The following is a 27,741-nucleotide window of genomic DNA, read 5'->3' as shown; positions in this document are numbered from 1 at the left end:
GGACAATCACAAGGATCATATAGAGGCAGGCAATGGCAAACTCCGGCACCAAGAGGTGGCGAAGGCAGTGCACAACAATACAGGAAACAAACCCAATGACTTCCTCCTTTCCATGCCAAGCAAGTCTCAGCTGGCAGCACCCTTGGGAGGAAAGCTGGCATTATTTACAAGAAATTGGCATATTGTCACAACAGACAAATGGATCCTGGACGTTATAAACAGAGGCTACAGATTTCATTTTCACACTCTTCCAAAAATGAGAGGCATGCCAAACCTGCCACACAATCAAAGGGCAGAGGCACAACTACAAATTTCAAAGCTCATAGACATGAAAGCTATTCAAGAGGTACCTACTCACGAACAAGGTCAAGGTTTTTATTCCAGGCTATTTCTGGTACCAAGGAAAGGAACCGACTGGAGACCCATTTTGGACTTATCCATCCTAAACACATTACTCGTACCAAAATTCAAGATGCTCACATTACAGCAACTTCTTCCCATGCTGGGCAAGGAGTTTTGGCTGGTAACATTGGACCTCAAGGAGGCATACCTGCATGTCCCAATCAGACAAAGCTGCAGAAGATACCTCAGATTTCTTGCAGGTTCAATCCACTATCAATTCTCTGCATTGCCCTTTGGCTTATTTACTGCGCCCAGAGTATTCACGAAATGCCTGGCATCAGTAATTGCCTACTGCAGACTTCAAGGGATACAAATTTACCCTTATTTGGACGACTGCCTGATCCAAGCGTACAGCAAGCACATACTTCTGGAACATCTGGCTTATGTAACACGGTTACTGAATTCTCTGGGATACACAGTCAACAAAGAGAAATCCAGGCTAACACCATCTCAGAAAATAACTTTCCTGAGTGCCAACTTGGACACAAACACTCAGATGGCCTATCTTACGCCAGAAAAACAGGGGCAACTAACTCAGTACTTCAAAATACTAGCAAATTGTACCAGGCTTACTGCAAGGAAAATCCTGCAGGCTCTGGGCTTCATGGCATCTTGCATTCTTTTAATCCCATGTGCAAAGTTACATATGAGGAAACTTCAATGGTACCTAAAAAACCTATGGTCTCAACACAGCCACAGTTTGGAAACAATAATACCAATAATTCCATGTTTGCAAAAGGAATTTCTATGGTGGGCCCAAGCATGTCAAACAAACACAGGTCTCCCATTCTGCAAGCCTCAAGCAAATCAAGTCATCACAACAGATGCCTCAGATTACGCCTGGGGGGGCGCACATGACAGACAGGTGCATTCAGGGCAAATGGTCCCAAAAGGAAAAGCACCTTCACATCAATCAAAAAGAAATGCTAGCAGTGATAAATGCAATTACAGCTTTCAAGGACCTCCTGCATCCAGGACCATTTTTGATAAGAACAGACAACACCACAGTAATGTGGTACATAGACATGGAGGAACACATTCATACCCCCTGTGCAGACTAGCCATGACTCTTTGGAACTTGGCTCTGGAATGGCAAATCGAACTTCAAGCACAGTACTTGCCAGGTTTGGAAAACACGCTGGCAGACAATCTAAGCAGAAATATGACAGATCCACACAAATGGAAGTTGCATCCACAAGTGTTTACAAAGATAATCCAAGCGTGGGGAAGGCCAGACCTAGATCTCTTCGCCTCCCACAGGAATCATCAATTGGAAAAGTTCTGTTCAAGGACCTTTCATCCAAAGGCCTGGAGAGTGGACGCCCTTTCATTCAGTTGAACAGCATGGACAGTTTACGCTTTCCCACCTCTGCCTCTTCTGCCCAAGGTGCTCTTGAAAGCAAGAGCAGACAGACCGAAGATGATACTGATTGCTCCAGACTGGCCAAGACAACACTGGTACCCACTCCTGAGGAGCCTAACGCATACTCCTCCCTGGCCCCTACCTCTAATGCCTCTTCTACTGACTCAACACAGCTACAAAACTCTTCACAGTCAGTTGAAAACACTCAATCTCGCTGCATGGAAAATTCCTTAACAACACAACAGACCCTACTCCCCAAAGAGGTGCAGGATGTCATTTTGGAGGCCAGAAGGCCATCTACTAGAAAGGCTTACTCCGCAAAATGGAAACGGTTTTGCTCTTGGAATGAGAAAAAAGGCCAGGATCCTAGAAAACTGAATTTGCCTCAGGTATTACAGTATCTAGCTGAGCTGCTGAACAGTGGACTTTAATTTTCCTCCATAAAAATCCATGCCCCAGCCATTTCTGCAGAATTCAACACTGATCCACCCTTATTCTCTCACCCACTCTTAAGACAGTTCCTCAGAGGGGCTAAGAATATAAGACCACCAAGGAAACAACCAATGCCAGCCTGGGATCTTAATTACATTCTAGAAAAATTAACATTGCCTCCCTTTGAACCAGCTGCCTCAACAGATTTGCAATATTTGTCGTGGGAAACAGCTTTCCTTCTGGCCATTACCTCAGCTCGTAGGGTTTCGGAACTACAAGCCCTCATGGCTGTGCAGCCCTTTCTCATCTTCCATCAGGACAGGGTTTCCCTTCGAACCAACCCGTCATTTATGCCTAAAGTGGTATCCAGGGTAGCTTTAAATCAAGCCATACACTTACCTACCTTTTACCCCAATCCTCAAAACAAAGGGGAAAGGCTGCTACACTCCTTAGACATCCATAGACAGCTACGTTATTATTTGGACAGAACAAAGCCTTTCAGGAAAACAGAACAACTCTTTGTGTCCTATGCTGTAGGAGCTCAAGGGAAGCCAGTTACCAAACAGACAATTTCAAAATGGATAGGCCACTGCATACGGTTTTGTTACTCCTATCATGGAAAATCTGTCCCTACAGGCATCAGATCCCACTCCACCAGGGCCACAGCTACCTCTACAGCCTTCCTCAGAGGAGATCCTACCAAAGATATTTTGGAGGCAGCCACTTGGAGTTCTGTGCATACCTTCACAAAACACTACCATCTGCCTTTATATTCCAAAACTAGAGCAGGCTTTGCCACTGCTGTGTTGCAGGGCATTCTGGCTCATCCCAGTTCCACCTAGTGCCTACCACCCTGTGCGTAGCTTTGGGATTCTACCCATCTGTGATTACTGCAGCTGTATGCACGATGAACATAGTACAGTTTTGTACCTACCATAAATGTAGATGTTCGAGTGCTAATACAGCTGCAGTACAGGTTACCCTCCCTCCTTCCCCTCTTGGTAAAGGCCTAGGGCCTAACCCCTCTTCATACAACCTGATTGGGTTATCCTTCTATGGTATATTTGCTTGCAACTACTGATTTTTGATTATATTGCATTGCATATATATAAATATAATTTATGTATTGCCTTCCTTCTGGGGGCACCTGACATCTGGGGCAAGAAAGACTGAAGAAAATGGCGTCGGCTGTGTCTTATATACCCCTGCCTCACTGACGTCAGGAAAGAAAGCGACTACAACCGACGCCGGACCTAGACTTTGGAATTCGGCCGACCGAGGACCCGCCTGACGGCAGAAAACCCATCTGTGATTACTGCAGCTGTATTAGCACTCGAACATCTACATTTATGGTAGGTACAAAACTGTACTTTAGGGGTAGCAGGTGGTTAGTAATTTACTCAAGCTCAAAACCTGTACCTTAGTTACAGATAACAAAAGCATGAATACTCTACCCCAACTACCATGCTGCATTTTTCAAAGAACTGACTTTCAGGTTCATTTTCAATTCAAGGAACCGAGTTTGAGTGAATCTATATTATATTACTGAAGAGGCATTACAGCGAATGCCTCTTCATCGATACTAAAAGAGCGAACCGTGAATTACGAGAATGGCCGTAGCTTGGCTGGGGAGGGGGGTAGCAGTTTGAGAGCTGTGAGTACAAATTTGAAAATCCTCGCTACACCCCTTCTCTTGAGGGTGCACACAATATGGAGCGAGAAGTGTATCCTAGATGACTGTAGAAGAAGCATACTAGTGTCAGTGTATGAGAACAAAGTAAACATCCACAACTGTGGGCAGAGGTACCAAACTGTCACATTGCATGAACGTTCTGTAAAGGTTAATAAACGAATATGCAGAGTAATTGAAAGTAAGATGAGAGATGAGGAGTTTGGATTCAGATCAGGATGCAGCACAGCTGACCCGATGTTTGCAGTGAGACAGATGGATAAGCTAGAGATGAGGAAAGATTCCAGTTGGGCATTCCTAGACTTGGAGAAAGCATATAACAAGGTCCCAAGAAAGATAATTTGGGCAGTCTTGCGGAGGTTCGTAGTCCATGAAACGTTGGTAGAATTAGTGCAAACTATGTACAAGGACCCAATGACTCGAGTACGAACATTATTCTGTCTCACAGAAGGGTTCCCAGTGTGAGTGGGTGTGCATCAGGGTTTAGCTCTGAACCCTCTGCTGTTCATACTGGTGATAGACTACATTAGCAAACAGATTGGACGGGACAGATCAAAGTTGCAATATGTTGATGTGGCATTATGGGCAGACTCTGAGCAAGGTCATCAGCAAAGGATAGGGGAATGGAATGCAAAACTGAAGGCACATTGGATGAAACTAGGTAAGAAAAATTGAGAGCAGTACTAAAATTTGAGTTGCACTATGAAACAAACTTTAAAACCTGTAAGTACCGGAGAGAGAAATATTTAGTTGATATAAAAGCAAAGTAGTGTTATATTTCAAATTGTATTTGGAAATTAAAGTTTATATATAACTGGTGGACAGGGGGCATTATTGCCTGTTTTCTGGTTAAAGTCCCATTTGTTTTCAGTTTGCAGGCTGGGTTATTTTGCTTCCAGTAAATGTTCTATGGCAGCATGAAGAGGAAGGGAAAATAAATAACTGAATGATGAATGAAAAAGAAAACCAGTATAATATATGTTGGAAGCAAATGGGCAAAAAGGTATAAAGTTGGCTGTATCAGTATGTTTACCAGATGTAGGAATTAAAAAAAAAAGTATGCTGACTGAAAGTAGATAGTAAGATAGCAGCTGCTTGCTTCTGAGATTCTCAAACTGCAGGCAACTGAAGCAGATTAGGGAGATGCTTTTTAAAAGGGAGTGCACAGGAAACGTCGATTAAGGACAATAGTTTAAATGCGTGGGACTATATTGTTGACAATATAACTAGAATGCAAGTTGAAAACTAAAATGCATTTTAAACACTATTGAAATCAACAAGTACCAATGAGAAAATAAATATTGCATGCTGCTTGATTACAGTTTAATTTATCAGACTGCAGAATGGAATGTCTTCAGTTTTCAGACTTGGATATTTTGTTCCTAATGCTTTTTGAGTGCAGCTTGCCTTTCTTGACAAGTTATGATTGATTGCAAGAGAGTGGATCTGCTTTGTCTAGATATATTTAACAAGTTTGTCTTTATGAAAATAGTTACAATATTTAGATGTTTTTAAGTTAAAGGGGAATATTAAATGTGCATCATTTGCAAGAATGAATAAGCTGCATAAACGAAAAATGACAATATTAAATGAAAGAATGTAGATAGCAATGTTACAACACGGGAAGTGAGAGACAGATTCAGAAGTAAAATATCTAAATTGCTAGCTACAGACAAGTGAAACAAATAAATTGGTGGTTTATCAGAGGCGTTCTCTAGTCCAGAAGAGTAAATCTGTGTTAATCTGATTGGAAAGGGGTGGAATAAAGTTTTTTTTTTTTTTTACAGAATGGAATGGACCTTGTGAAAAAAATGCATGTAGTTAATTCCCTCCTTTTCCAAAAATTAAATGTGTGTTGTTTTTAATGAAACGTGATTAGGTAAAGTTGGGAGATTATGCAAAAATGTATAAAGTGGCACAAAAAAATAGACTATAAAGGACTAGTGTACAATAGCAAGGCAATATATGTAAGCAGAGTGATGTCACAATTTGACTTATTAGTCTGGAATGTTAATAGGTAGGTAGAAAGGAGAAACCAGGGTATGGTGCTGACTTATAAACTTAGAAGAGTAATGCACAGGTAAAGTTACAAGAAACACCTTTGAAGCTTAAAGAACACGAGGGTTTCAGAAAGAAAATGTTTTTGATGGAATAGGAGAGCAAAAAGGGGATCTTATAAAGTGTCTAAATAAACCTTCAGGAGCAAATGAAAGATAAGCAGGGAAGATTTATAATGATGAGAGGCTGCTGGTAGGGTTTAAGAATTGCACTGGGTGATGTATGTATTCTACTAAATACACAGACAAGCTATACAGGAAATTAGAGGAGACATTGTAATATTTCATCAAGGATGAATGGTAGAGGTTGCAGATTTGAAAACTAATATGTGGAATACAACAGGTTGAAGAGCAATTTAAAAAGCTAGCATGTCCATGCAAAAGTATTTAGAGGATATGAAAGAACAATGGTTTTAAAATGACTTTTTTACAATAACCTTAGAGCAACCAAATGGTGAAAGAATATTAAATCAGGATTTATGAGAATGGTAGGGCAGAAGTGGACCCAGGGAAAATTATGAATGTAATAGTTAAACTATTACGTTACACTTTATTGACAATTTGTAAAGATCAGGTGACATAAGAAATAACAAATCTGAGACTCTTACAACTTCCTCAGTTGAAAGAAGTAGAAAGAGGGGTACTTAACCCTGAAAATAAAGGAAATTGAAATTAAAGAAGCAATGAAAAACATAACACATGGAAATCTCCTGGAAGTCATGGCCTTCCAAGTGTGGAAAAAGAAGAAGCAGGAGAGAAGTCTGGCTAGTACATTTTAATAATCTTTTTTCTAGGTGGGGACATGCTGTAGTGATAGTTATTAGTGGAGTGAAGATAAAGAGCCTCTTGGTCCAAGGTCATACATCCCGTTTCATTTCTCAGTCATGACTACAAAGTGTTTGATGATTTTGGCAAAAAGACTGGCAAAGATATTGCCAAGAATAATACAAATGGATCAGTGTGGGTTTATAAAAGGTAGGCAAGCATTTGAAAGCATTACGAGAACCCTTATAATTCAAAAAAATACATTAAACAATAGTAAATTACTAGTGTTAATTGGTTTGGATGCACCAAAAAGCATTTGACAGTGTGTTGGGAATTTGGGAAAATGTCTTTCGAGGCATTTGAATTTCCATAAACATGAGTAGCATTAATATTTAATATCAATGCAGGAGGTCAAACTAGGGTGTAGTTGTGGTGGTAAGCTATGTAAAAGTGTTTAGTTTTAGAAAACGAACTAGGCAGGGATGTCTCTTTTCACCATTACCCTTAGATTTTATTTAAAATCATTAGAGTCAGAAGGCAAATATAATTGGATGTAAATGGAGACATGCCAGCAAGAATTAAGCCTTCTAATGGATTACATAAACATTCTGTGTTAGCAGTCTGGAACATGATAAAAAAATTACAGTTGATATTAGCAGGATATAAAATAAATCAGAAAAAATGGCTATTGTAAAACACTGGGCCAAACGCATGACTTGGTACAGAATATCCCCTTTTTATGTGGGTCATGGCAATGTGATATTCGTGAGAATGTGGTTGGAGTGGATGTTGAGCAAGCAGCTAAAGAAATGTTGAGAGAGATTACTCAAAAGATAAGTAAGATAAGAATATAAAAATTATTTTTGAATATCAGCAATAAGATACAAAGTTAACAGAGCCCCCCCCCCCAAAAAAAAAAAAAAAAAGATGCACGTTATTCAGATATTTGATTCCACGGTTTCTTTTTGCAAGTCAGGCTTGTGTGTCAACCAGTCCATCCTATGTGGAAGGTATGAAAAGGGAAGCTAAGGAGTGTTTTTTTTTTGAGTAACAAAAACAAGTGCAGCAGGAAAAGCCAACTCTGACAAAGGAACAGACTGGTTTGGTACTACCAGCTTTGGGCACATTAATACAAGGCCATTCAGCTTAGGTTAATATATTTGAATCAGGGCTCTGACTATGTGCCCAAATGGAAGGATGTGACAAGCACAGTGCTTGATGAGGCAGTGACAGGGTCACATGTGGGCATTTGAGCAGATTTAGGAAAGGAATCTAAAAACATTATATACAATATAAAACTGTTAAACTTTCCTTCTCTTTAAAGCAAGTTCGAACCTTGGAAAAACAGAAATGCATCAGTTGGATGTACAGTATGTAGTAATAAAGACTTTGTAGAAAAGATAATGAGCATATAGAAAAGAAAGAGCAAAGAAACAAGATTTTGGGAACTTGGATATACAACTAAGAACATTTTGAGTGTTTGCACGGAAACTTCGAGACTTAAAAATATTCCATAGATGAGGCATATGTTTCATATGTGATAATTCAGAATGAAGTTCTTGGGAGAGTATATCTCTGTAAAAAGAAAGACTGGGAGATGAGTCTGGAGTTGATTCAGTACAGAAATGAGTGGAGCAATATACTTGTAAGAGAATTTAACTTCAGTCTACAGATGTTCTTATTGAGTTGTTGGAGGTGAAAGCATTACTATATTTACTGTTAATAGTGGCTTAAGAAATGGAACACCAAAGACAAACCATGAATAACAGAGGCAAAAAATATGACTAATAAAAATTAAAAGCATGGAACCGAGAACTTTTAGAGATTAAAAACAGAACTCCCTGATTTAAAAAAAAAACTGTATGGAGTTCCATAATGGAAAGTTAGCTTGAAAATGTTGACACTGAACAAAGAACCTAAGATGTAGATATGCTTTAAAAAGTAAACTTTGATACAGTATAGTGATAAAAAAAAACTGTGGCTGCTAGTTAATACCCAATTCAAATTATATATTTTGCATTTTCTGACTTTGGGATTTTTGGCTGGCTGTAACACCCCCTTTTCAGCAGAGGCCCGGGGAGAAAATCTGCAGTACATTCAGAATCTTTTTAAGTTATATCAACAGTGTCAGAAAAAATACAATTACACTAAATTTTTCAATGTCAAAATAGATAAGATAGTAGCTACACATATAGCAGCAAGGCTTCTTATACTAATTATACTGTATACAAATGTAGTTGAGTAGGTAACTATTTAGCAAGACATGTATCACAGTACTGAGGGCTGAGTCATTTAGGAAGGGTAGGTAGCATAAGGATGGATTTGTTTTGCGATATAAATGGAGTGAGTGATAAAGGGTTGAGAGGCATTGGTAGAAGTTGGGGTAAGTGAAAGCATAGTGATGACTGGTAACACAGAAGAGGAGAGCAGAGGTGTAGTAGAAGTGGCGGAAGAAAGTGGGGATGTTATACTTATCCTGGAGATGTGCAGCTGTAGAAGCAGGATGTTAAGAGGTGTAAGAAAGAAAAAAATGGAAATGATGTATATGCAGGTGCAAGCAGTAAACCAGGAAATGCCTGAATAGTGAAATATACAAGGAGCTTTATAATTAACTGGTAAAGGAAAACTGGCAAGCAGTTCACTGAAAATAAGTGAAGTTCACACTCTATAAAGTGAAGTTTAAAACTGTTGGAAGTGAATAGTTATACAAATAGTGACTTCCCCAGGAGGCTTAATGCTTTAATGTATTAAATATAGCAGTGCACGATTTATTTATTTAAGAACAGCTAATGTACAACTAAAAGTTAAAGTTTACTGAATCCATGCTGCTTTTCATATATAGGAGGGGAATAGAGATAGGATAAGTCAAACGCAGTCTGTGTAAATGGAAACACAGGCTCTAATGTGCATTTGTTAGTATGGTTAATCCTAAGTTTTACAGTAAGTAATGCCTGTGGGTGCAGATGTTGATTTGGGGCAGCTGCCCCTGTATGGATGGGTAATCTTCCTTTATGGAAAAGATATATAGCTTTATATTTTTGATGCGAGTGAAAAGTGGTAGGGGGTTTTAGCTGGAAAAGTGCCTGCGGTGGTTGTCGACAACAAAGTGAAGGAGGTAAAAGAGAATATGGTGAAGGTGGACCAAGCAGTTATGGCCCATAAGAAGGGCAAACACCTAAGGGATGTAAAAGATTATAACAACAACGCCATTTTCTTACGGCAGTGCAAAGAACCCAAGGGCAGGCTAAACAACAGAAGGCCTAGTAGCAGAAACCAGGAGTTTTGTGATTCCTCAGTATCATCTGGGGACTTGGCATCCAGTAGCAGTAAGAAGAGTGTCTCATTCGAGGAGCGTAACAAGGAACCGAAGGCCATGGATCCAGCGAAGGAGAATTCAGATTTTGGAAGGGGCCGAGGGTGAAGATGGCGACGGAACACCAGCAATGAGGAAGGTACGCAGAGATAGGGATTCCAGCAGAAACAGAACAGCAGGAGGCGAAGGAAGAGATATTGAACAAAACTGTGAGATCAACCATATCAACGACAATGAGAGGAATTTTTCAGTGAACATTGGGACTGATATATGTGCGGACAATTTAAAAGTGGTAAATCTGTCTGATCTTTTTTTGGACTCTAATGCTTTATCCGTCTTGGATAAGGGTAGTAAGTATGTTCCTACACATTGCCCTAGCCTAGCTGATGTGATTTTTTAAATAAATAGTCTGTCGTAAGGGGTTCCTATTAGATTGTCAAAACTCTGTTTACCCGAATACGAAATCGACACGTATTGCTCGAAATACGAAATCATCAAACGTGCAAAACTGCAAAATTCGAAATGTCGAAGTGTTTTGGTTGGCCCGTCTGCGGTATAGCTCCGTAAGGTAAGTGTGCGTGCGATAGTTACGGACCTTAGGGTTAGGGTGCGGGTTAAGGTAAGTGCATAGATAGGTAATGTGTGTAAGATTTAGTGTAGTGTTATAAGTAGGGTTTTGTTAAACGTATTTATGCATATTAGTTATTTTGTTTGGGTATATCGCCATAGGGGCAGTGTGGGATAGTTACGGACCTTAGGGTTAGGGAGGGGTTAAGGGTAGTGCATAGATAGTTGTGTATGTGGGGTTTAGTGTAGGGTTAGAAGTTGAGTTTGGTGCTTTACTGTAGGGTTAGGAGTAAGGTTTGGTTAGTGTATGTATGTGGTTTATTTATTTTGTTTGGGTAGGTAGTATGTAGCGGGTGGTGGGGTTGGCCGACTATGAACGTTCGATATTTTAAATTTCTCGGTTTAGTGCATTCGGTATTTTCACGGTTCGAGTAATATGTGTCACTGTTTTGGTATTCAATGTAATGGATTTTCGTTGATTTAATATAGACCCTGCCGTAAGTTAAATTTAAAAATATTTTTTGAAAATAAACGAAGGCAGGGGGCAAGAGGTGATAGCAATGCATTGGATGCTAAAGGGCACTTGATGTAAATGATTCTTTTGGTGGTACTGACAGCCTTTTGTTAAATCTCTCTATATATGATTATGAGGATACTGATTTCTATGATGAAACCATGGAAGCGGGGACAAACAAAATGGAGGCAATTCCGGGTGTTTTTTTACTGGTTATGGTAAAATGACAATACCGCCTGTACCTTATAACAGCACGTTTATGCCACCCAAGATGTGTAATAATGTTTCAATATTCGTGAATGTGTTATGCAAGCATGTGGAAAGAGAATGACGCATTCAAAAGGAGATTCAAGTCTTTTAATTTAACTAAAGTACAATGGGAAACGCATCGACGACTAAGAAGTTGTAGAAGGGAATATGTGTTTACCGAAGCTGACAAGGGTGGCAATTGGGTAATCATGAGTGAGGCTCAATATAAAGAAATGAGGTATGCTTTATTGAATGATGATGCAGTTTATAGGAGACTTTTGGGGAAAACAGTTTCAGAATACAATGGGGAATTATTGGAAATTCTGGAGAGAGCAGAAAGACTGGGTTTCTTAAATGCTTCTGATGTCAACAAGCTTCACATAAAATGCCCTAAGGTTGCTATGTTTAAAACTATTCCCAAGATACATAAATACATTCAAAAACCACCAGGGAGGCCATTAGGTTCAGGGAAAGGAGCTTTCCATGAAAATGTAGGGATATTTTTGGATTTTCATCTAAAGAATAATCTAAATAAGGTGAATTCTTACATTAAAAATGGAAAAATGTTGGATGAGTTGTTGAAGGGTAAGGAGTGGTCCGAAGAGTTATATTGGGCCACGGTAGATGTGAAATCCCTATATACGAGCTTAAAACATGAATGGGGTTTGAGAGCCATTCGCAACATGTTGGGTGAAGGTCCGAGAACAGATTTTTTGATTAGTCTCCTTGAGTTTTCCCTAACGCATAATTGTTTTGCATTTGATGGAAATTATTATTTGCAGTTGGAAGGGACTGCTACGGGAGCAGTGTACGCTCCCGTGTATGCAGTACTATTTATGGAATATTTTGAGAAAACAAAACTGTATAACATGTTTTATAAGATATTTTTTAAGAGAAATATTGATGATCTCATATTCATTTGCAGTGGCGACATGGAAGAGTTTGGAAATGTCTAACATGTTGCAGGACAATAATTTTGGCTTACAATTTACATATAGGACAAGTAAAGTGACAATACATTGCTTTGGACTTGGGAGTTTTTTGTGGATGACAATTTTAGGGTGGCTCATAGACCATATAATAAGGAAACGGCTGTGAACAGTTTTTTGACAGCAGACAGTATGCACACACACACTCCCCCCCCCCCCCCCCCCATATTTTGGCATCTCTGCCATACGGTGAGTTTTTAAGGATAGCAAATAATACATCAGACAAGGATGAACTGGTGAATGAGTTCAGCAGAGTAAAAAACAGATTACATGTAAGAGGCTATCAGGAAGATGTCCTAATGGCCGCCGAAAGTAAGGCCAGAAGAAAGCTAGGCCTAACATGGAGTATTAGGGAGGGAGTGAATTGTATTAGATGGCATCAGGCCAATCCGAATAATAAGATGGATGGGCAAAATCCTGTTTTCTTTGTCACTAAATATTCTCCCTTTTCGGACAAACTTAAGGAGTTAGTGATATTGGCCAGTAGTTTTGAATGATGAAAGGTATGGGGACATTTTCCCGGAAAGGATAGTGATCTGAAGTAGGATATTCATTTGTATGCAACCTGTGGGTTATGGATCCGATATCGGATCCGAACCGGCATGGTTTTCCAGCTATGGATCCAAGCTCTCAGCTCCTCCCCTCACCCATAATGCCCTGCTCTACCCTCATGACCTCAGATCTCGTTTGCCGCGCTGGTGACTGGATTTGGGTACATAGCTCTCAGCTAAGTGGATTTTGTTTCTTGTAAAAATCAGAGAATTTTTTGGTTTTTTGAGTGTTTCTGAGTGAAAGTTTAGGTTTCCCTTTGTTATAAGTGTATTTTGACTTTATTTGAGTTAAATTAAGTAAATTTTATTCCCTCCCCTCGCTGTTGCGTAGAGTGTGTGTGTAGGCCTGTGTGTCCTTTTATTTTAAGTTACTTTCTGTAGCTTTAGTGTTTTATAGATTATGGCTGACCAGCCTAAATCTATTTTTTCGAATGCTCGAGTGTGGCCATAAGCTCTCACCGGCTGATGGCCACACTCGGTGTGTTAAGTGTCTGGGTTGAACACCTCACATCTGGTTGTTCCATTTGTGCAGGGTTCAACCCCAGGGCACTGAGGGAGCGGAGGTCCAAGCTGGTCTTGGCGGGTCTTTTACCGCCAGACTCGGCTCCGGCCTCCGCTCCTTCGGGGACTGCTGTGGCTACAGTTGTTCCCCCTGTGGCACCCCCTCCTGCTCCTGGGACTCAAACTCCCGCTTCTGGAGAGGAGAGGGATGCTACTAAAAAGGACCGGAGGGAGAAGCACCACAAGCGGCGGGCCGAGACCTCTGTTTCGGCCCCGCCAGCCAAGCGGGCTTCTCCCCCGGCTCCGCTGTCGGTTCGGTCTCCTCCTTCTCGGCTCCGGTCCCCTGTGTGCTTTTCACCGGGTCCTGAGGAGGAGGAGACCCGATCTCCGTCGAGGCTATCGAGGAGGCACTCCAGGCCTACCTCGGTAGCCTCTTCGAGATCTACCCATAGCCTTTCTGATGCTGATCTGGACCGGATGATGAGAAGGTTCATCCAGGCCCAGATGCAGATGGGAGTGCTCTTGCCTCCCCCCCCTCCGGGGGGGAGCTCAACACCCTTTTTTAAGCCTATTGCTCCTTCTCCGACCCGCTATCCGGGTTCGAGCAGCTGGAGCCGAGCAGCCGGGCGGGGTGGGTCGGCGCCGATAGTACTGGTACCGGATCCGACCCTGCCCTCGAGTGCGTCGGACCCGATCTCGGAGCCTGGATCCGAGCCGGATCCGGGGATCAGTGCTCGCCGGCGCCGTCTGTGTCGGAGCGCACTGTCCTTCGGATCCGAGTGCTTGGCGCCGGCTCCGATCCACTCTTCGGATCCGAGGGGAGCCGATTGTCGGATCCTTTGGTCGAGGTCGGCTCCCTTCGGCTTTTGATGTAGTGGAGAGGGCTCTGTTGAGGGTCTCCGGACCCCGGCACTTGTTTCGGCTCCGTCCGCTCCCTCTGCACTGGGCCAGGCTTCCACCATCCGGCCCCTGGGACAGCCCGTTTCTGTGCCCCAAGTTGCTCCTATGGAGCAAATTGCTGCTGCGAGGACTCCTCTGACAGCCCCCAGAGGAGGTCCCTCAAGCATACGTGCAAAAGGAGGCACATTGACTCCCGAGTCTCTCACAGAAGACACGGACTTGGAGGAAGGGAAGGCTCCCCACGGTCACCCCGAGGATGTCTCCTTTGGAGACATCATGGAAATGCTCCGTATAAGGGGGGGGTGGTCTGCCCCCAAGTCTTCCTCGGACGAGTCCGTGTTCTTGGAGGCATTCGAAACGGGCCCGTCTACCTCTTGGGTGTCCGGCCCTGCCGACCCCTGGTGGACCTTATTACCACCAGGGCGTGGAAGGAATCGGACACCGTGGAGCCAATTCCCAAAAGACCGGATAGGATCCTTAGTCCGCCATCCGACCGGACCCATTGGAGTAAGGGGCCTCCGGTAGATGCCATGTTGACGGGGGCGGCCACAAAGAGGGAACTGGCTCAGGAGAGTCACTCAGTCCACCCACCGAGCAAGGAGTCTCGGATGATGGACCGCTTGGGGAAGCGGATGTTCAGTTCGGCGACCTTCTCAGTAAGGGCGCTGAACTATTTGGCACATGTTATTCGGATGCAGCGAGATCTTATTAAGGAATACGCTGCATCCCCCCCTGAGTCCATTTCGAAGGAGGACAGAGTTCTGCACTCCACCCGTATGGCCACTCTTAGGTCAGTTACAAATACTTCTATGCGGCTACTCTCCCATGCAACGGAGGGCGCCGCTAGAGCTGCGGGGACAGGACTGGTCACTAGACGTCAGGCCTGGCTCCGTCACTGCGATTTTTCTGAGCCCTTCAAGGCGTCGTTTGCGAATGCCCCCTTTGATGGTTCTGCTCTGTTTGGCAAGACCGTTCGCGAGACGCTGACCCAGAGCGAAAAGGACGGGAAGACGCTGTCTGCCGTCGGAATCCGCTTCTCTGTACCCCAGAGGCCCTATTCTAGGAACCAAAAGGGTCAGAAGAAGATGTGGTTCCGGAAGTCGCAGCAGTCCCAGCCTGCTCCGGACAACCAGTCCTTCCGTGGCAGAGGAGGACAGGGAGGACGCCGCCCTAGAGGCAGAGGGGCTCCCAGAAACTTCGGGTCCAGGGAACCTTTCTCTGAACGGCCCGCGCAGCAACCCTGAGGGGTTGCCCGACTGCTCTACTCTGGAGGCAGTCGGGGACGTTCGGGGCACCTAGCGGCATGGGAGTTCATAACATCGGATCGCTGGGTTCTCCAAATCATATCCAGGGATATCGCATTCCTTTCCTTCACCTTCCAAAGTTGAAGTCCTCCCAGACGCCCCACCCGGTCAACGGGAGGCCGCTTTGGCAGAAATTGGCCATCTGCTAAAGAAAGGAGCCATCCAGCCCGTTCCCCCAGACCAGATCGGATCAGGGTTCTACTCCAGATTCTTTAGTGCCAAAAAAGACGGGGAACTAAGACCAATCCTAGACCTCTCTCTCTTGAATCTGGCAGTCCCCAAAGAAAAATTCCGAATGGTCACTCTGCAATCTATTCTCCCCCTTCTGGGAGAAAATCACTGGATGTGCTCGATAGATCTCAAGGACGCGTACTACCACATCCTGATGGACAGGCGCTCCAGGAGGTTTCTCCGCTTCCGGCTGGGAGCCAGTCACTACCAGTTCCGGGTCCTTCCCTTTGGTCTCACCACAGCCCCCAGGGTGTTCACCAAAGTACTAGCAGTGGTAGCGGCCCACCTGAGGCTTCAGGGGGTGCAGGTCTTTCCCTACCTGGACGACTGGCTTCTTACCGCCCCAACAAGGCATCTACTTCTCTTGGCGCGAGACTCCTTTCTCCATCTTGCTCCCTTTCTGGGCATCACAATAAATACAAAAAAGTCCAACCTGGCGCCCACACAGCTCTTAGATTTTATAGGGGCCAGGCTAGACACAAGGAGTTTACGAGCCTTCCTCACTGCGGACAGAGTTCTAAATCTGCAGCTCCAGGTGCGGGCCATTCTCCAGTCAAGTTCTGTTCCAGCGGAGTTGGTCCTGAGGGCCCTAGGGTCCATGGCTTCGCTATAGCACTTCTTCCTCTTGCCAGGCTCAATATGCATTCTACAGTGGACGCTCTTAGTACAGTGGTCATACCTTGCTCTCCCCATGCATCATCCCATAGCGATCAGCAAGGCTTGCAAGCGGTCCCTCTTGTGGTGGCTCCACTCCCCGGATCTCCACAAAGCCCGCCCATTTTGTGCTTCTCCCCCTCTCGCCACGGTGACCACGGACGCCTCCCGCCTCGGGTGGGGGGGGCACTTTGCGGGCCGGACAGTCCAAGGCACGTGGAACGATTCAGAGACCTTACTGCATATCAATGTTCTAGAGATGAGAGCAGTGCTCTTAGCGTTGCTAGCACTTCAGGACTTTCTTCCCTTGGGAACAATTGCGATTCAATCGGACAACATGTCTGTTGTCTGGTACATCAACAAGCAAGGGGGAACAAGGTCTTACCCAGTTTGTCGAGAGGCCATGAGAGTTTGGGAATGGGCAATCTCCACCAACCGCTTTCTAATAGCAACGCATTCCGGTCGGTCCAACATCCTAGCGGACAAGCTCAGTCGCACCATTCTGACCCCTTACGAGTGGTCTCTCAATTGTCAAGTAGCGAACGCATATTCGCACGGTGGGGAACCCTTCATGCGATCTTTTGCTTCTCCCTCAAACACCAAGTGCGACAGTTTTTTCGCTCTAATACCTCCTCCGGAGGTACCCCAAGAGACGCTCTGGTGCATGCTTGGCCACCCGGTCTTCTGTATGCCTATCCACCCTTGCCTCTGATGCTGCAAGTTCTTCAGAAAGCCTCTCGGGTGGGTTGCAGAATGATTCTCATTGCTCCATTCTGGCCTCGACAGATCTGGTTCCCCTTCCTAAGGTCTCACTCGGTGAATCCTCCTTGGATTCTAGATCCCATCCCGGATCTGATATCCCATCCATCCTGCATTCCTACTCCGAACCTGGACAACCTGAAGCTGACCGCTTGGCTGCTCCAGTTCCACTCTTGATAAGGACTCGGTATTTCTTCACCTGTAAAGGCTATTTTGGTGGCGGCTCATAAACCATCCACTAGAAAGGTTTACCAAGCAAATGGAAACGTTTCTCTGTGTGGGCGGAGCGGCAAGGCCTGAATCCCTTCACGGTTCCTCTCCCTTTAGTGCTTGACTTTCTAACCACTCTCTTTAACGATGGTGCCAGCAGTTCCACAGTCAAAGTTCAACTGGCGGCAATTTCTCACTATCACATTGGCCATGACTCTAATCCTCTTATGTCAGCCAAATTGTGTAAAATATTTCTTAAAGGTACTTTTCTTCTCAGGCCCCCTATAAAACAAGCAGTTCCTCCTTGGGACCTTTCTTTGGTCCTACAGGCCTTGACCGCTCCTCCTTTCGAGCCAGCGGCTACGGTGGATCTCAAATTCTTGTCCTACAAGACAGCCTTTTTTGGTAGCCATTACATCTGCCAAGAGAGTTTCTGAACTTCAAGCTTTATCAGCTAAACCTCCTTACTTGGTATTTCATCCGGACCGTGTCTCCCTCAGGACCAACCCGTCCTTTCTTCCTAAAATCGCTTCTGAAGCAAACATCAATCAATCCATTAACCTCCCTGTTTTCTTCCCTAAATATGAAAACAAAGGTGAATATAAGCTACATTCACTAGATGTTCACAGGCAACTTAGATTTTATCTGAACAGGACAGCTGGTCATAGGCAATCCGACCAGCTGTTTATTTCCTTTGCAAAATTCAATTTGGGCAAGCCAATCTCTAAAGTTTCTCTGTCACGCTGGATTTCACAGTGCATTTTATTGGCTTATCAAGCTTCAGGAAGGCCCGCACCGGAGGGTGTTCATGCCCATTCAACCCGGTCAGTATCTACCTCGGCAGCCTTCAAGGCTAGGATTCCTCTAGATGATATTTGTGCAGCAGCCACGTGGGCTTCATCTCATACGTTTATTTCCCACTATAAGTTGGATCTTGCATCTAGGGGTAGAGCATCCTTTGGCTCCATGTGCTCGGAATATCCTTCCATGATGGCCGCCCAAGATTCAGGTAGCTGGGGACTCTGTCCCACAGGTTGCAGACAAATGAATATCCTACTTCAGATTTAGAAGTTATGTACTCACCATAACGTTCCATCTGAGTAGGTGTATTCATTTGTCTGCAACCATCCCGCCCTCCTATCCCCCTGGCCTTTCAGTTTCCTGCATATTCCTTGTTACCCTTTTTAGGGTATTGTTGCTTTGGCAAACTCGATCTGAGGTCATGAGGGTAGAGCAGGGCATTATGGGTGAGGGGAGGAGCTGAGAGCTTGGATCCATAGCTGGAAAACCATGCCGGTTCGGATCCGATATCGGATCCATAACCCACAGGTTGCAGACAAATGAATACACCTACTCAGATGGAACGTTATGGTGAGTACATAACTTCTAATTTTCTTACGAGAGATCTAGTAATTTAAAAGAGCCCTCTTCATATGGCAAAGTGTTTAGAGCAGAAAATATTAGGGGAAGCTTTCCGTGCAGAAATTGTATAGTCTGTGAGAAAATTAAAAACTTGGATGGGGTCAATATTAATGGCAAGGTCTATAAAGCCAGTGAAGTATATACATGTGAATCTAGTGGAATTGTCTATATTATAGGTTGTGGGTGCCTGCAGATAAAATGGTACATTGGACAGACTATAAAAGAGCTGTGAAGAAAAGAATCATGGAACATCTGAGTGATGTAAGAAGGAATAGGATGGAAAATCCGGTAGCTACACATTTTATTCAGGTACATAGTAGCTCAGTAGAAACTTTCTTTTTTCGTGTGTTGGCAAAACCCAAATCTTATGACAGGGAGGTGGACACTAGCAAGTTGTTATTTTTGGAGTCCAAATGTATAATAAACTTCAGGACACTACATCCCGAAGGTTTAAATATGGAATTAGATACTAATGTTTACGACAAGTAAACTGATATTGTCAGTAGTATGGTTGAAATCTCACATTTTATTAATGGAAATGGAATGATGTTGTTGTCTTATTTTAACATCAGAATTAGGTGGGACTCATCTCAGTATCTTACATTTTACTAATGGAAATGGAATGATGGTGTTGTCGTCTCATTTTAACATCAGAATTTGGTGGGATTCATCTCACTAATTTTAAAATGATGTATAAAATGTGTTGTGCATAGTTAATACATGGACAATGTATAATGTGTGACGGGCACTTTAAATTATTGATTTGACATGGGATGGTTAATTGAATGTATTAAGCATGATGTATATAAGAAAAGCTGCTTGATATAACAGTTTATTCTTTGAAGGTGTAAGCAGAGGTACCAAATACATACTATCCTGATGTTTTGTGGATTTAAAATTTACTTTGTTTTCATGATCTCCTGACATCTGGTCATCAAAGCCACCTCTGCCAGCCAGTCACTTCCACCCACAAGTTCAATCCTTTTAGATCCCTGGTGTTTCCATGCCAGGCAGGCCTCCAATTTAAGAGAGCTCCTGCACAAAGGGGAAGCCTCTGTCCTATGTGCAGGTCCATTGGGTTTGGTGCACACTGAGCAGCAAGGTGAGATGGGCCAGTGGAGAATCCATCATGCTTTTGCTTGGCCTAAGTCCCCCAACTATGCTAACATCAGTTTAGTGTTGCTATTTTTCTATTTTACAGATTATCTGGAAAACGGGCAGGGAGAGGAGATGGGTGGGGTTATGGGAGGTGTGAGGGGTGTGGGCTTGGTCCAGTTTTGGCCAGAACAAAAAATGGCAGCCCTACATCATAGTGCATAGGCTGGGGGCAGTTGGAGATCAATGAGTGTACATTTGTGCCCCTAGTTGAAAGGCAGTCCTGCCTACTTGTTCCCTCTATCCTTGCAGCCAGGTGTTTATTCTTATTGAACCCTGTCCTCTACCAGTGTTCATTAGGAGATGCCCAACATATAGTCCCTTCTACCTGGGATGGACAGTCCTGTACTCCTAGTCTTGTCATCAGATGTCTGAGCTGCAACTCAAATTCTGGTCACTTGAGCTATTGTCAGAGATTTATTCCTCTGACACCCGAGTGATAAAAATGTATTTATTTATTTATTGTTTTTGAGTGCTTTTATTGCAGCAAAAAGTCTGGGAAATGAGAAGAAGCAACTACATAAAAGGTCAACTTGCTAAACAGTGTATGCATGTAAGCTGCAAATTCAAACTTGCTAAACAGTGTATGCATGTAAGCTGCAAATTCAAACTTGCTAAACAGTGTATGTATGTAAGCTGCAAATTCAAAGTGTATTTTCAAAGGAGATGTCACAAGTAACTCATGATCTCAAAACAAGTCGGATTTCAATAAAGTACAGAATATATTTGTAATAATGAACTCCTTTAGCTCAAACTGCAGAATTAATCTAGTGTAAGTGGTTGATGATAGTACAAGGTTTTCTTTAACTTCATCAGGAAACTGAGTAAGCATCGAGAGTAAACAGTGGGAAACATTACTTTAGTAAATAAACTTTATGTTCAGTTTCAAGAGACGCACATTCATTTCATTCACTGTGGGGCAGAGTACCTCGGTTCACAAGACATTTTAGTACAGCAGCGAATTAATTAAAAATAAGTGTTGTGAACCTTGAGGATAACTCAGCTGGCTTCTTCCACATAATCAGGGTAAACTGTATTAAACCCTGAGTCAGTAATATTCTGTAAGCTTTTACCAGCACACTGGTGCCTGGTAAAAAGCCAGCGTTAGACAATGGAGTGGACACTGCCCAGCCTGATTGTTAGAGACTTATCACATTATTCTCTGCAAGATTAAGAAGCAAACCAGATTGCAACCAATTCAGTGGGATGTAGGCAACTTCCCTCTTAGGTTTCTCAAAAGCACGTCTTGTTTTCAGCTGGACTTGGCAACCCTTTGTTACAATTTCTTATAGAAAAATGATGATAGTGAAATTGTTTTTAGTTCAGCGTTGGGGTATGTGAAGTACTGACTGAGCACTAGAGCACATAAAGGGTTAGAGGTCTTCTGTTAACATAAATTTGAGATCAAATGAATTATCTATCCACAAATGCTTATTTTAAGAAGTTGGTAAAGTGGAGCATATTGTGAAGTATTTGGAGGAACTACCCTTTTGCACTGTTTCTTGATTAGCGTCTGTAATCAGTGTTGCTGGCTACTTATGCAGATTCTGACAGCTAGACATTTTATTTATTTATTTATTTAACATTTGTTGACCGGGAAAGTCCGACTAGGTTCCACAGATCCTGTTTTCAGCGGAGGCCCGGGGAGAAACGCTCCAGAAGCATGTCTTTAGACTGTGGGAGGAAACCGGAGTACCCGGAGGAAACCCACGCGAACGCAGGGAGAACATGCAAACTCCCCACAGAAGGCACCCCAACCGAGAATCGAACCAGAGAACCTCTTGCTGTGAGGCGACAGCATTAACCGCTGCACCACTGCGCCGCCCGAAATCCAGTAACAGCTAAGATAATGCCCATCTGTAATTGTGCTCTAATGGAGCCCCAGACAGAATCCACTTTTAGGTGAGTGTGACACAACTGTATTTTCTTTACAGCAGGAGAGAAACTGGATGAGTATGTGAGGATGGCCCCTTTATAGTGACATGAACATTCAGTGGTTGTGGAATGCCAAAAAGCTGACCTTTAGTATGACACTGCTATATAAACCTCCTGTACCTCCTACTTGACAGTGAAGTCTGATGGTGATGTGTCTGAAATGTGCCCCTTGAGAAGTGCTGATGTATAATTAAGCTTTTCTTGCCATCATACAACAGATCTTCCTGTCTGATGAACTGCTTCCTCTGCGTTAGTACGGGTTTGATTTCCTTCCATTTTCATTTGCGTACTGTTGTAACTTTGAGTAAGTCACTTGGCCATCAGCTGTGCATCATCAAGTAATTCTCACAAGAGGATGATTTGCTGTTTGGCATTCAATACCACATTTTCAAAGTGTCATGGAAAAGTAATAAGCTTAGACTGACAGATGACTTATCAGTGTACCAGGCCACCATTTTAAATCTCATAAGGTTTTGGATAGTCTTCAGCAACCAAAGAATCGGAGTAACTTAACTCCTTCTTCATGAGACACAGAAAATGCAAACCCAAGCCAGCAACATGTAGTCTTCCAAGGGGCAAGAATGTTTGGGTGTCATTAGTTGTTGTGGTCCTGTGAAAGTGAGTAGTACAAGGCAGGGTGTACCACTACGATGCAAAGCTTATCATTCAACTTTTATTACACTGGGACAACAAGCAGGAGTACTACAGGGTCTATGCAGGGAGATTTTTTTTTTTAAATTTGGTCATGTTAATCAGTTTTTGTTGCAAGTATTCTGTAAAAGACTACTTGTGAAGGGGAGGTCACTAATACTGGTATGAAGTGAGAAGGGCAGTAGAATTTCTCTAAGTTCACTACATAGAGCATCACAACCATTGTTTTATAATGTAAGTGAACATCTGAAACGTGTAAAGTCATGCACTGTTTCCTAGGCAGGATTTTTGATCATATTACCTACAGTGAAGTCACCGTGAATGAGCATAAGGATGTATTGGCACACTGCTTAGTCAGCATTTTCTGTGGTACTTGTGTATTTTCCAATGGGGTACATATGTATGTGCACATATTTATATAGGCAAATGGATTGATTGGGAGGGTTGGAAATGCATCTTGATTGATTTTTAGAGAATTGGGTTTATAAGAAGGCAGGAGGAGATATAAGCACTCTGCTGCTCCTGTAGCAGTCAGTATGGTTGTGGTAAATGTATACTTGGAAGCTGATTGTAGTGGGTGTGTATAAGGCTTTCAGCTGTCTAACTAACCAAGGCACCTAGGATATCAGCACTTTAGAGATACAGTGGGCCTTCAGTCCCTTGTTGCTTTTCACTTCAGGCTGCAGCAGTTAATCTGTGCAAGTTTGATTCAGTTTCTGTCTAGGGAAGCAGACTGAATAAAATGAATCACTGTCATCAGCAGAAACATTTGCTTATATCAGGCAAGAGTTGTGTGAGCAAGAAAACAGGGGATCATTATAGACAAGGGTGTAAATAATGTGGTGTGTAAGTCAAACTAAACCAGGAATAGAATCAGAGCTGCCTTGTCAGGAAACGTGGTTGGCTACTAACTTGATTTTTGAATTGAATATATTTTAAAATATTACTATTTGTAGCAGTTCAGACCATGCAGTGACTTCACTGGCTTATGAGTAATATTTCTGTTGCTAGTGGTTCAATTTTTTTTCCTCCTGCTAATGTGACTTTGTCTCCCTTCATTTAGAACTGTCAAGTAGTCCATCACTTGCTTCAATACTCATTCCACCTCATGCTCGAAACCAGTCAACTGCTTCAACTCCTACAAATGCAACAGCACCTTCAGGTATGAAGAAAAATACACCAAACACTATTTTCAAACTGTGGCATTCTTAAAACTGAAGATTGAATAATGTTTCCTTTAATGTAGATGAATAAAATGAAGTCTAACAACTGACAGTACAGCACAGCAGAATCCGTCTGTTTCACCACTAGGAAATGTAAGGTCATCTTGTTGTAGACCTGAGTATTTGTTTTCTTTGCAGATGTAAATCGCACTACCTTTTTGCCTTATCAAAAATATACTCTTGTCAGGCCCATCCCTTCAGAGCATCAGAATAAATCCGTGACTGTGTCCAGACACGTATGATGTCCTTCTATTCAATGTTGCAGTATTCTTTACATATGGGGGAAGTCCTCTGCCCAAGCAACCCGACGTCTGGCCAGTATAGAACAGCTTTTAGCCACTGCCGGTATGCACATATGTGCTGGCAACGTCAGCCATAAAAGGCCGTCTGCACATACAATCCTCAGAATATTTCAGCCACCATTCGAAATGCTTGACTCATATGTCAGTCTGCTGCCTGATTCCTTTGCTTGCTGCCAACTTTCAGGTAAGTTCCCCGTTGGGGATTTATTTCTTTGCTGCTGCCTTCTTTGCTTAGTTCATGTCATCCAGGAAGATCAAGTGTAGATGTGGAAGGCATATTCCACATAAGGAAAGCCATGTTCTTTGTCTTTTCTGTCTAGGTCCCAATCATGACTGTCGTTCTTGTTCCATTTATCAGGCCTTTGTCCCAAAAACATTGCAAAGCCGACTTTCGGCTTTGAATCTTTACTTCAAATATCAACAACTTAAAAAACTAGCTAAAGATGTTATGGAGGGTTCCATGGGTCCTTCTGCTAAGCCAATTTTGAAGAGGAAAGTCAGTAAACCTAGGCCTGAATCCTCTTCGGCTGTCCCTCTATCCACTGAAATATATCCCTTGAGGTTAGTGAAGACCTGGAGTTCCATTCAGAGGTTGGATCTGGTTTATCGGTGGATACCTCATTGGAAGCCATTAAAGAATCCGACCTTGGCATATCTTCAGAGGCAGTGCCAGTGTCCATTTTGGACAGACAAGGGGAGCCACGGCTTATTGTGCTTAAAAGTCATAGGGGCATACCACTTATTCCAGATAGGGAACAGATTCCAGAGTTGGCCGCAGAAGCCAGGCCTATGCCGGGTTCTTCCTGTACTCGTCCGTTTAAAAAAAACAGAAAACCAAACATTCTCGGGCCCCCTCCTCTTCGTAGTCTGAATGGGATACATTTTCTTAGGGGCTGATTAAAGCTTTGTTGGCTCTGAAGCCTTCAGCTGCTGTTTCTGTTCCTCCTTTCACATCCTCTTCTTTTAAAAGGGTTGGGGAACAAGAATTACCTGATGAGGATCCCTCCTCTGATGAGGGTCATTGGCATACTCTACACAAATTACTTCCCCTTTAGAATATGCTTCTCCAGAGGAAGAGTCCAATGGAACAGATTCCCTGGTAGAAGATATTTCTTTTGGGGAGACCATTAGTGACATCTCCAGGTGCATCTGCAGTTAACTCTTACTGATGCCTCTAGGTGTCAAATATTGCTTGTTCATATTTGCATCAATAATTCCAAAACCATGCTATGTACAAGCTTTTAAAATATTACATCTTAAAACTTACACAATATCAAACTCAACTGCATTAATATTTGTCCTCTGACTTGTGCAGGTAAGTAGATATTAACTGTTTTTGTGATATTATTTTTTATAGGTATAATTTTTACATTTTTCTAGCTATCTTAATCAAGTGACACAGAACTCCTTAGCCTCATATGAAAGCTCTCAGCTATATGAATAAAATGCTGCTGACAGTATATGTGTAATATGAGTGGTTGGTGAGATATTGTAAGTTGTTTACAAAACAGGACAAATGTAATGGCGTTTACTGTGACTTGTAAAAATCAGTTTAAGACCTGGAACCTAAAGAATCCTACCACTGTGAAACTAGTTTGTGCTGAAGAGTGTGCTATTTCTGCTTCTTTCATAACCCCTATGATTCCAGAGATATGAACATTTGTTTGAAATGTGAGGTCATTATTTGATTCTATAAAAAAGTTTAGACTCCGCCCATTGGAAGTTACAGTGCAAACTTCCTGAGCTCCATTGGAATGAATTAGTTAAGTGGGACTGCTCACAGATCTCAGAAGAGCAAAAAAAGGTATTATGAACTTTTACAAATGGAAACTCCTTCTCCTGCTGCTATGCCTCCTGTTTTGCCAGCATTCTTGGGTGTTTTTTCATCTACTTCTAAGACCCCTGATTCATAAGCTCCTGCTCCTAAAAAGCCAGACAGGTTCTACAAGGTGCTTATGACTACAAATTCCTGTACAAGTGTCCTTCAGCTGATCTAGCTGTAGTATCCATTGTTTGGACAGGTCCTCTAGGTTGTCACCTTCTTCAAAGCTTCTTCCTTCAGATAGGGAGAGTAAAATTATAGAAAGACTTGGTAAGCATGTTTATACTTCATCTTTGACTGTCAGAGCTGTAAACTGTCAAACACACATGTTCAGGTATTCATTGGCCCTGCTTGCTTCACAGGCCTCTCAACTTCTTTCACAGCTTCTAGACTCTGACGTAAAATCAGGTTATGTGTCTATTAGCAGCTTCTTCACAAGTGATTAAATGCAGTTGAAGCATCCTCTAGAGCAGCTGCTTCTGGCTCTGACCTTAGAACGCACTCTTGGTTGAGGCTTCAACCTTTGCCAGATGACATGCACCTCTAGATAACTCTGCTCTGTTTGGTTCTGCATTTGCAGATTTGTTTAAGTCCTTACAAGAGAGGGGAAGGGAACTTTAAGATTTGAAACATCTTTTTATGTCTCCTATTCCCATTAAGACTTCCTTTATTTGGAGACCGACACACCCATATTCTTCCTCTGCTTCTTCTTCCATATCTGAAAAGACTGCAAGAAAACCTCCACAGTCTGACTACGGGTTCTGACGCTTCATCCCAGCAGCCCTTTCCAGACAGGCCAAGTACTCTGTGACTACCAACCTCTTCCAAGTCTTACTCCTCTATCTCTTCATCTATCCCTTTCTTTTCCAGCTTGGGCAAGTATAACTCAGGATTCTTAGGTTCTTTCTGTTATCCAACAAGGATATTTCATGAACTGGAAGTACCTTCCTCCTTTCATAGGAGTTTCACAGCCCCCTACAAACCAGTTGACTTTGTTTCCACAAGTCCTAAAGGAATTACTTTCTCAAGGCACAATTTAACATATGCCAGTGGACCAGAAAAGCAGAGGGTTTTACTCAAGAATGTTTCTTGTCCTCAGAAAAGGATGGTCCTTGCAGACCAATTCTGCACCTATTCTAGTTAACCACTTTTCTAAAAGTACTAACTTTTCACGTGCTGTCTTTCACAGCTTTGTTTTTTTTTGATTGCTTCTCAGTCTTGCATGGCTTCTGTAGACATCAAGGATGTCTTCCTTTCAAATACCTATCCATCCTCTTTACAGGGCATTTTACATTTCTGTGTACCTTCCTTGCACTTTCAGATGTTCTTTGTGTTTCACTGTTGCAGTCATCACACTTGGGTTATCTGCCTGCAGGTAGCCCTCAGTCGGCTTGAATACCAGAGTCTTGGGATTTCTGCGTCAGATGCTGTCTCTTCTTCCATGACGTCAGGTTGTCAGGGGTATAAAACATGCAGCCAACACCATTACATCAGCTTTTCTTGCCGAGAGGAGCCCAAAGCAGAAGCAGTTCGCAAGTGCCGGTCGGCCGCCTCCTGAAATTTTCGTTTTTCGAGTTTCAGACCTGAAGTCTTCTAAAAGATAAGTACCTCGTTGGGGATCCTTTTTTCTTGCTCTAACCGATGTCAGAAAAAATTAATAATTGTCTTACCTGTGGAAAGCAAATACCTCACAGAGATTTTCATTCTTACTGTGTCAGCTGTTTAGGCCCAGACTACGACGTTCCTCACTTTCGGTTTTGTGCCATGTTCCAACTCCCGA

The 27,741-nt window shown here is 42.8% G+C and overlaps 1 protein-coding gene across 2 annotated transcripts in view; it reads left to right on the top strand.

The window, feature by feature from the left end:
• Window positions 1-27,741, top strand: part of GSK3B (glycogen synthase kinase 3 beta) — a 1,987,846-nt gene that overhangs the window by 1,792,202 nt on the left and 167,903 nt on the right. For both annotated transcript variants that reach the window (XM_044071503.1, XM_044071504.1), the window contains one exon: window positions 23,678-23,776. In XM_044071503.1, the coding sequence (XP_043927438.1) occupies window positions 23,678-23,776 (99 nt within the window). The remainder of the gene's footprint in view (window positions 1-23,677; window positions 23,777-27,741) is intronic.

This window comes from Protopterus annectens, chromosome 5.part0 (genome assembly GCF_019279795.1).
Source record: "Protopterus annectens isolate FY-2018-M chromosome 5.part0, PAN1.0, whole genome shotgun sequence".
In the NCBI taxonomy this organism is placed as follows: Eukaryota; Metazoa; Chordata; order Ceratodontiformes; family Protopteridae; genus Protopterus; species Protopterus annectens.
The sequence above is the reverse complement of the archived record's forward strand: the minus strand, read 5'-3'. Positions and strand labels throughout refer to the sequence as shown.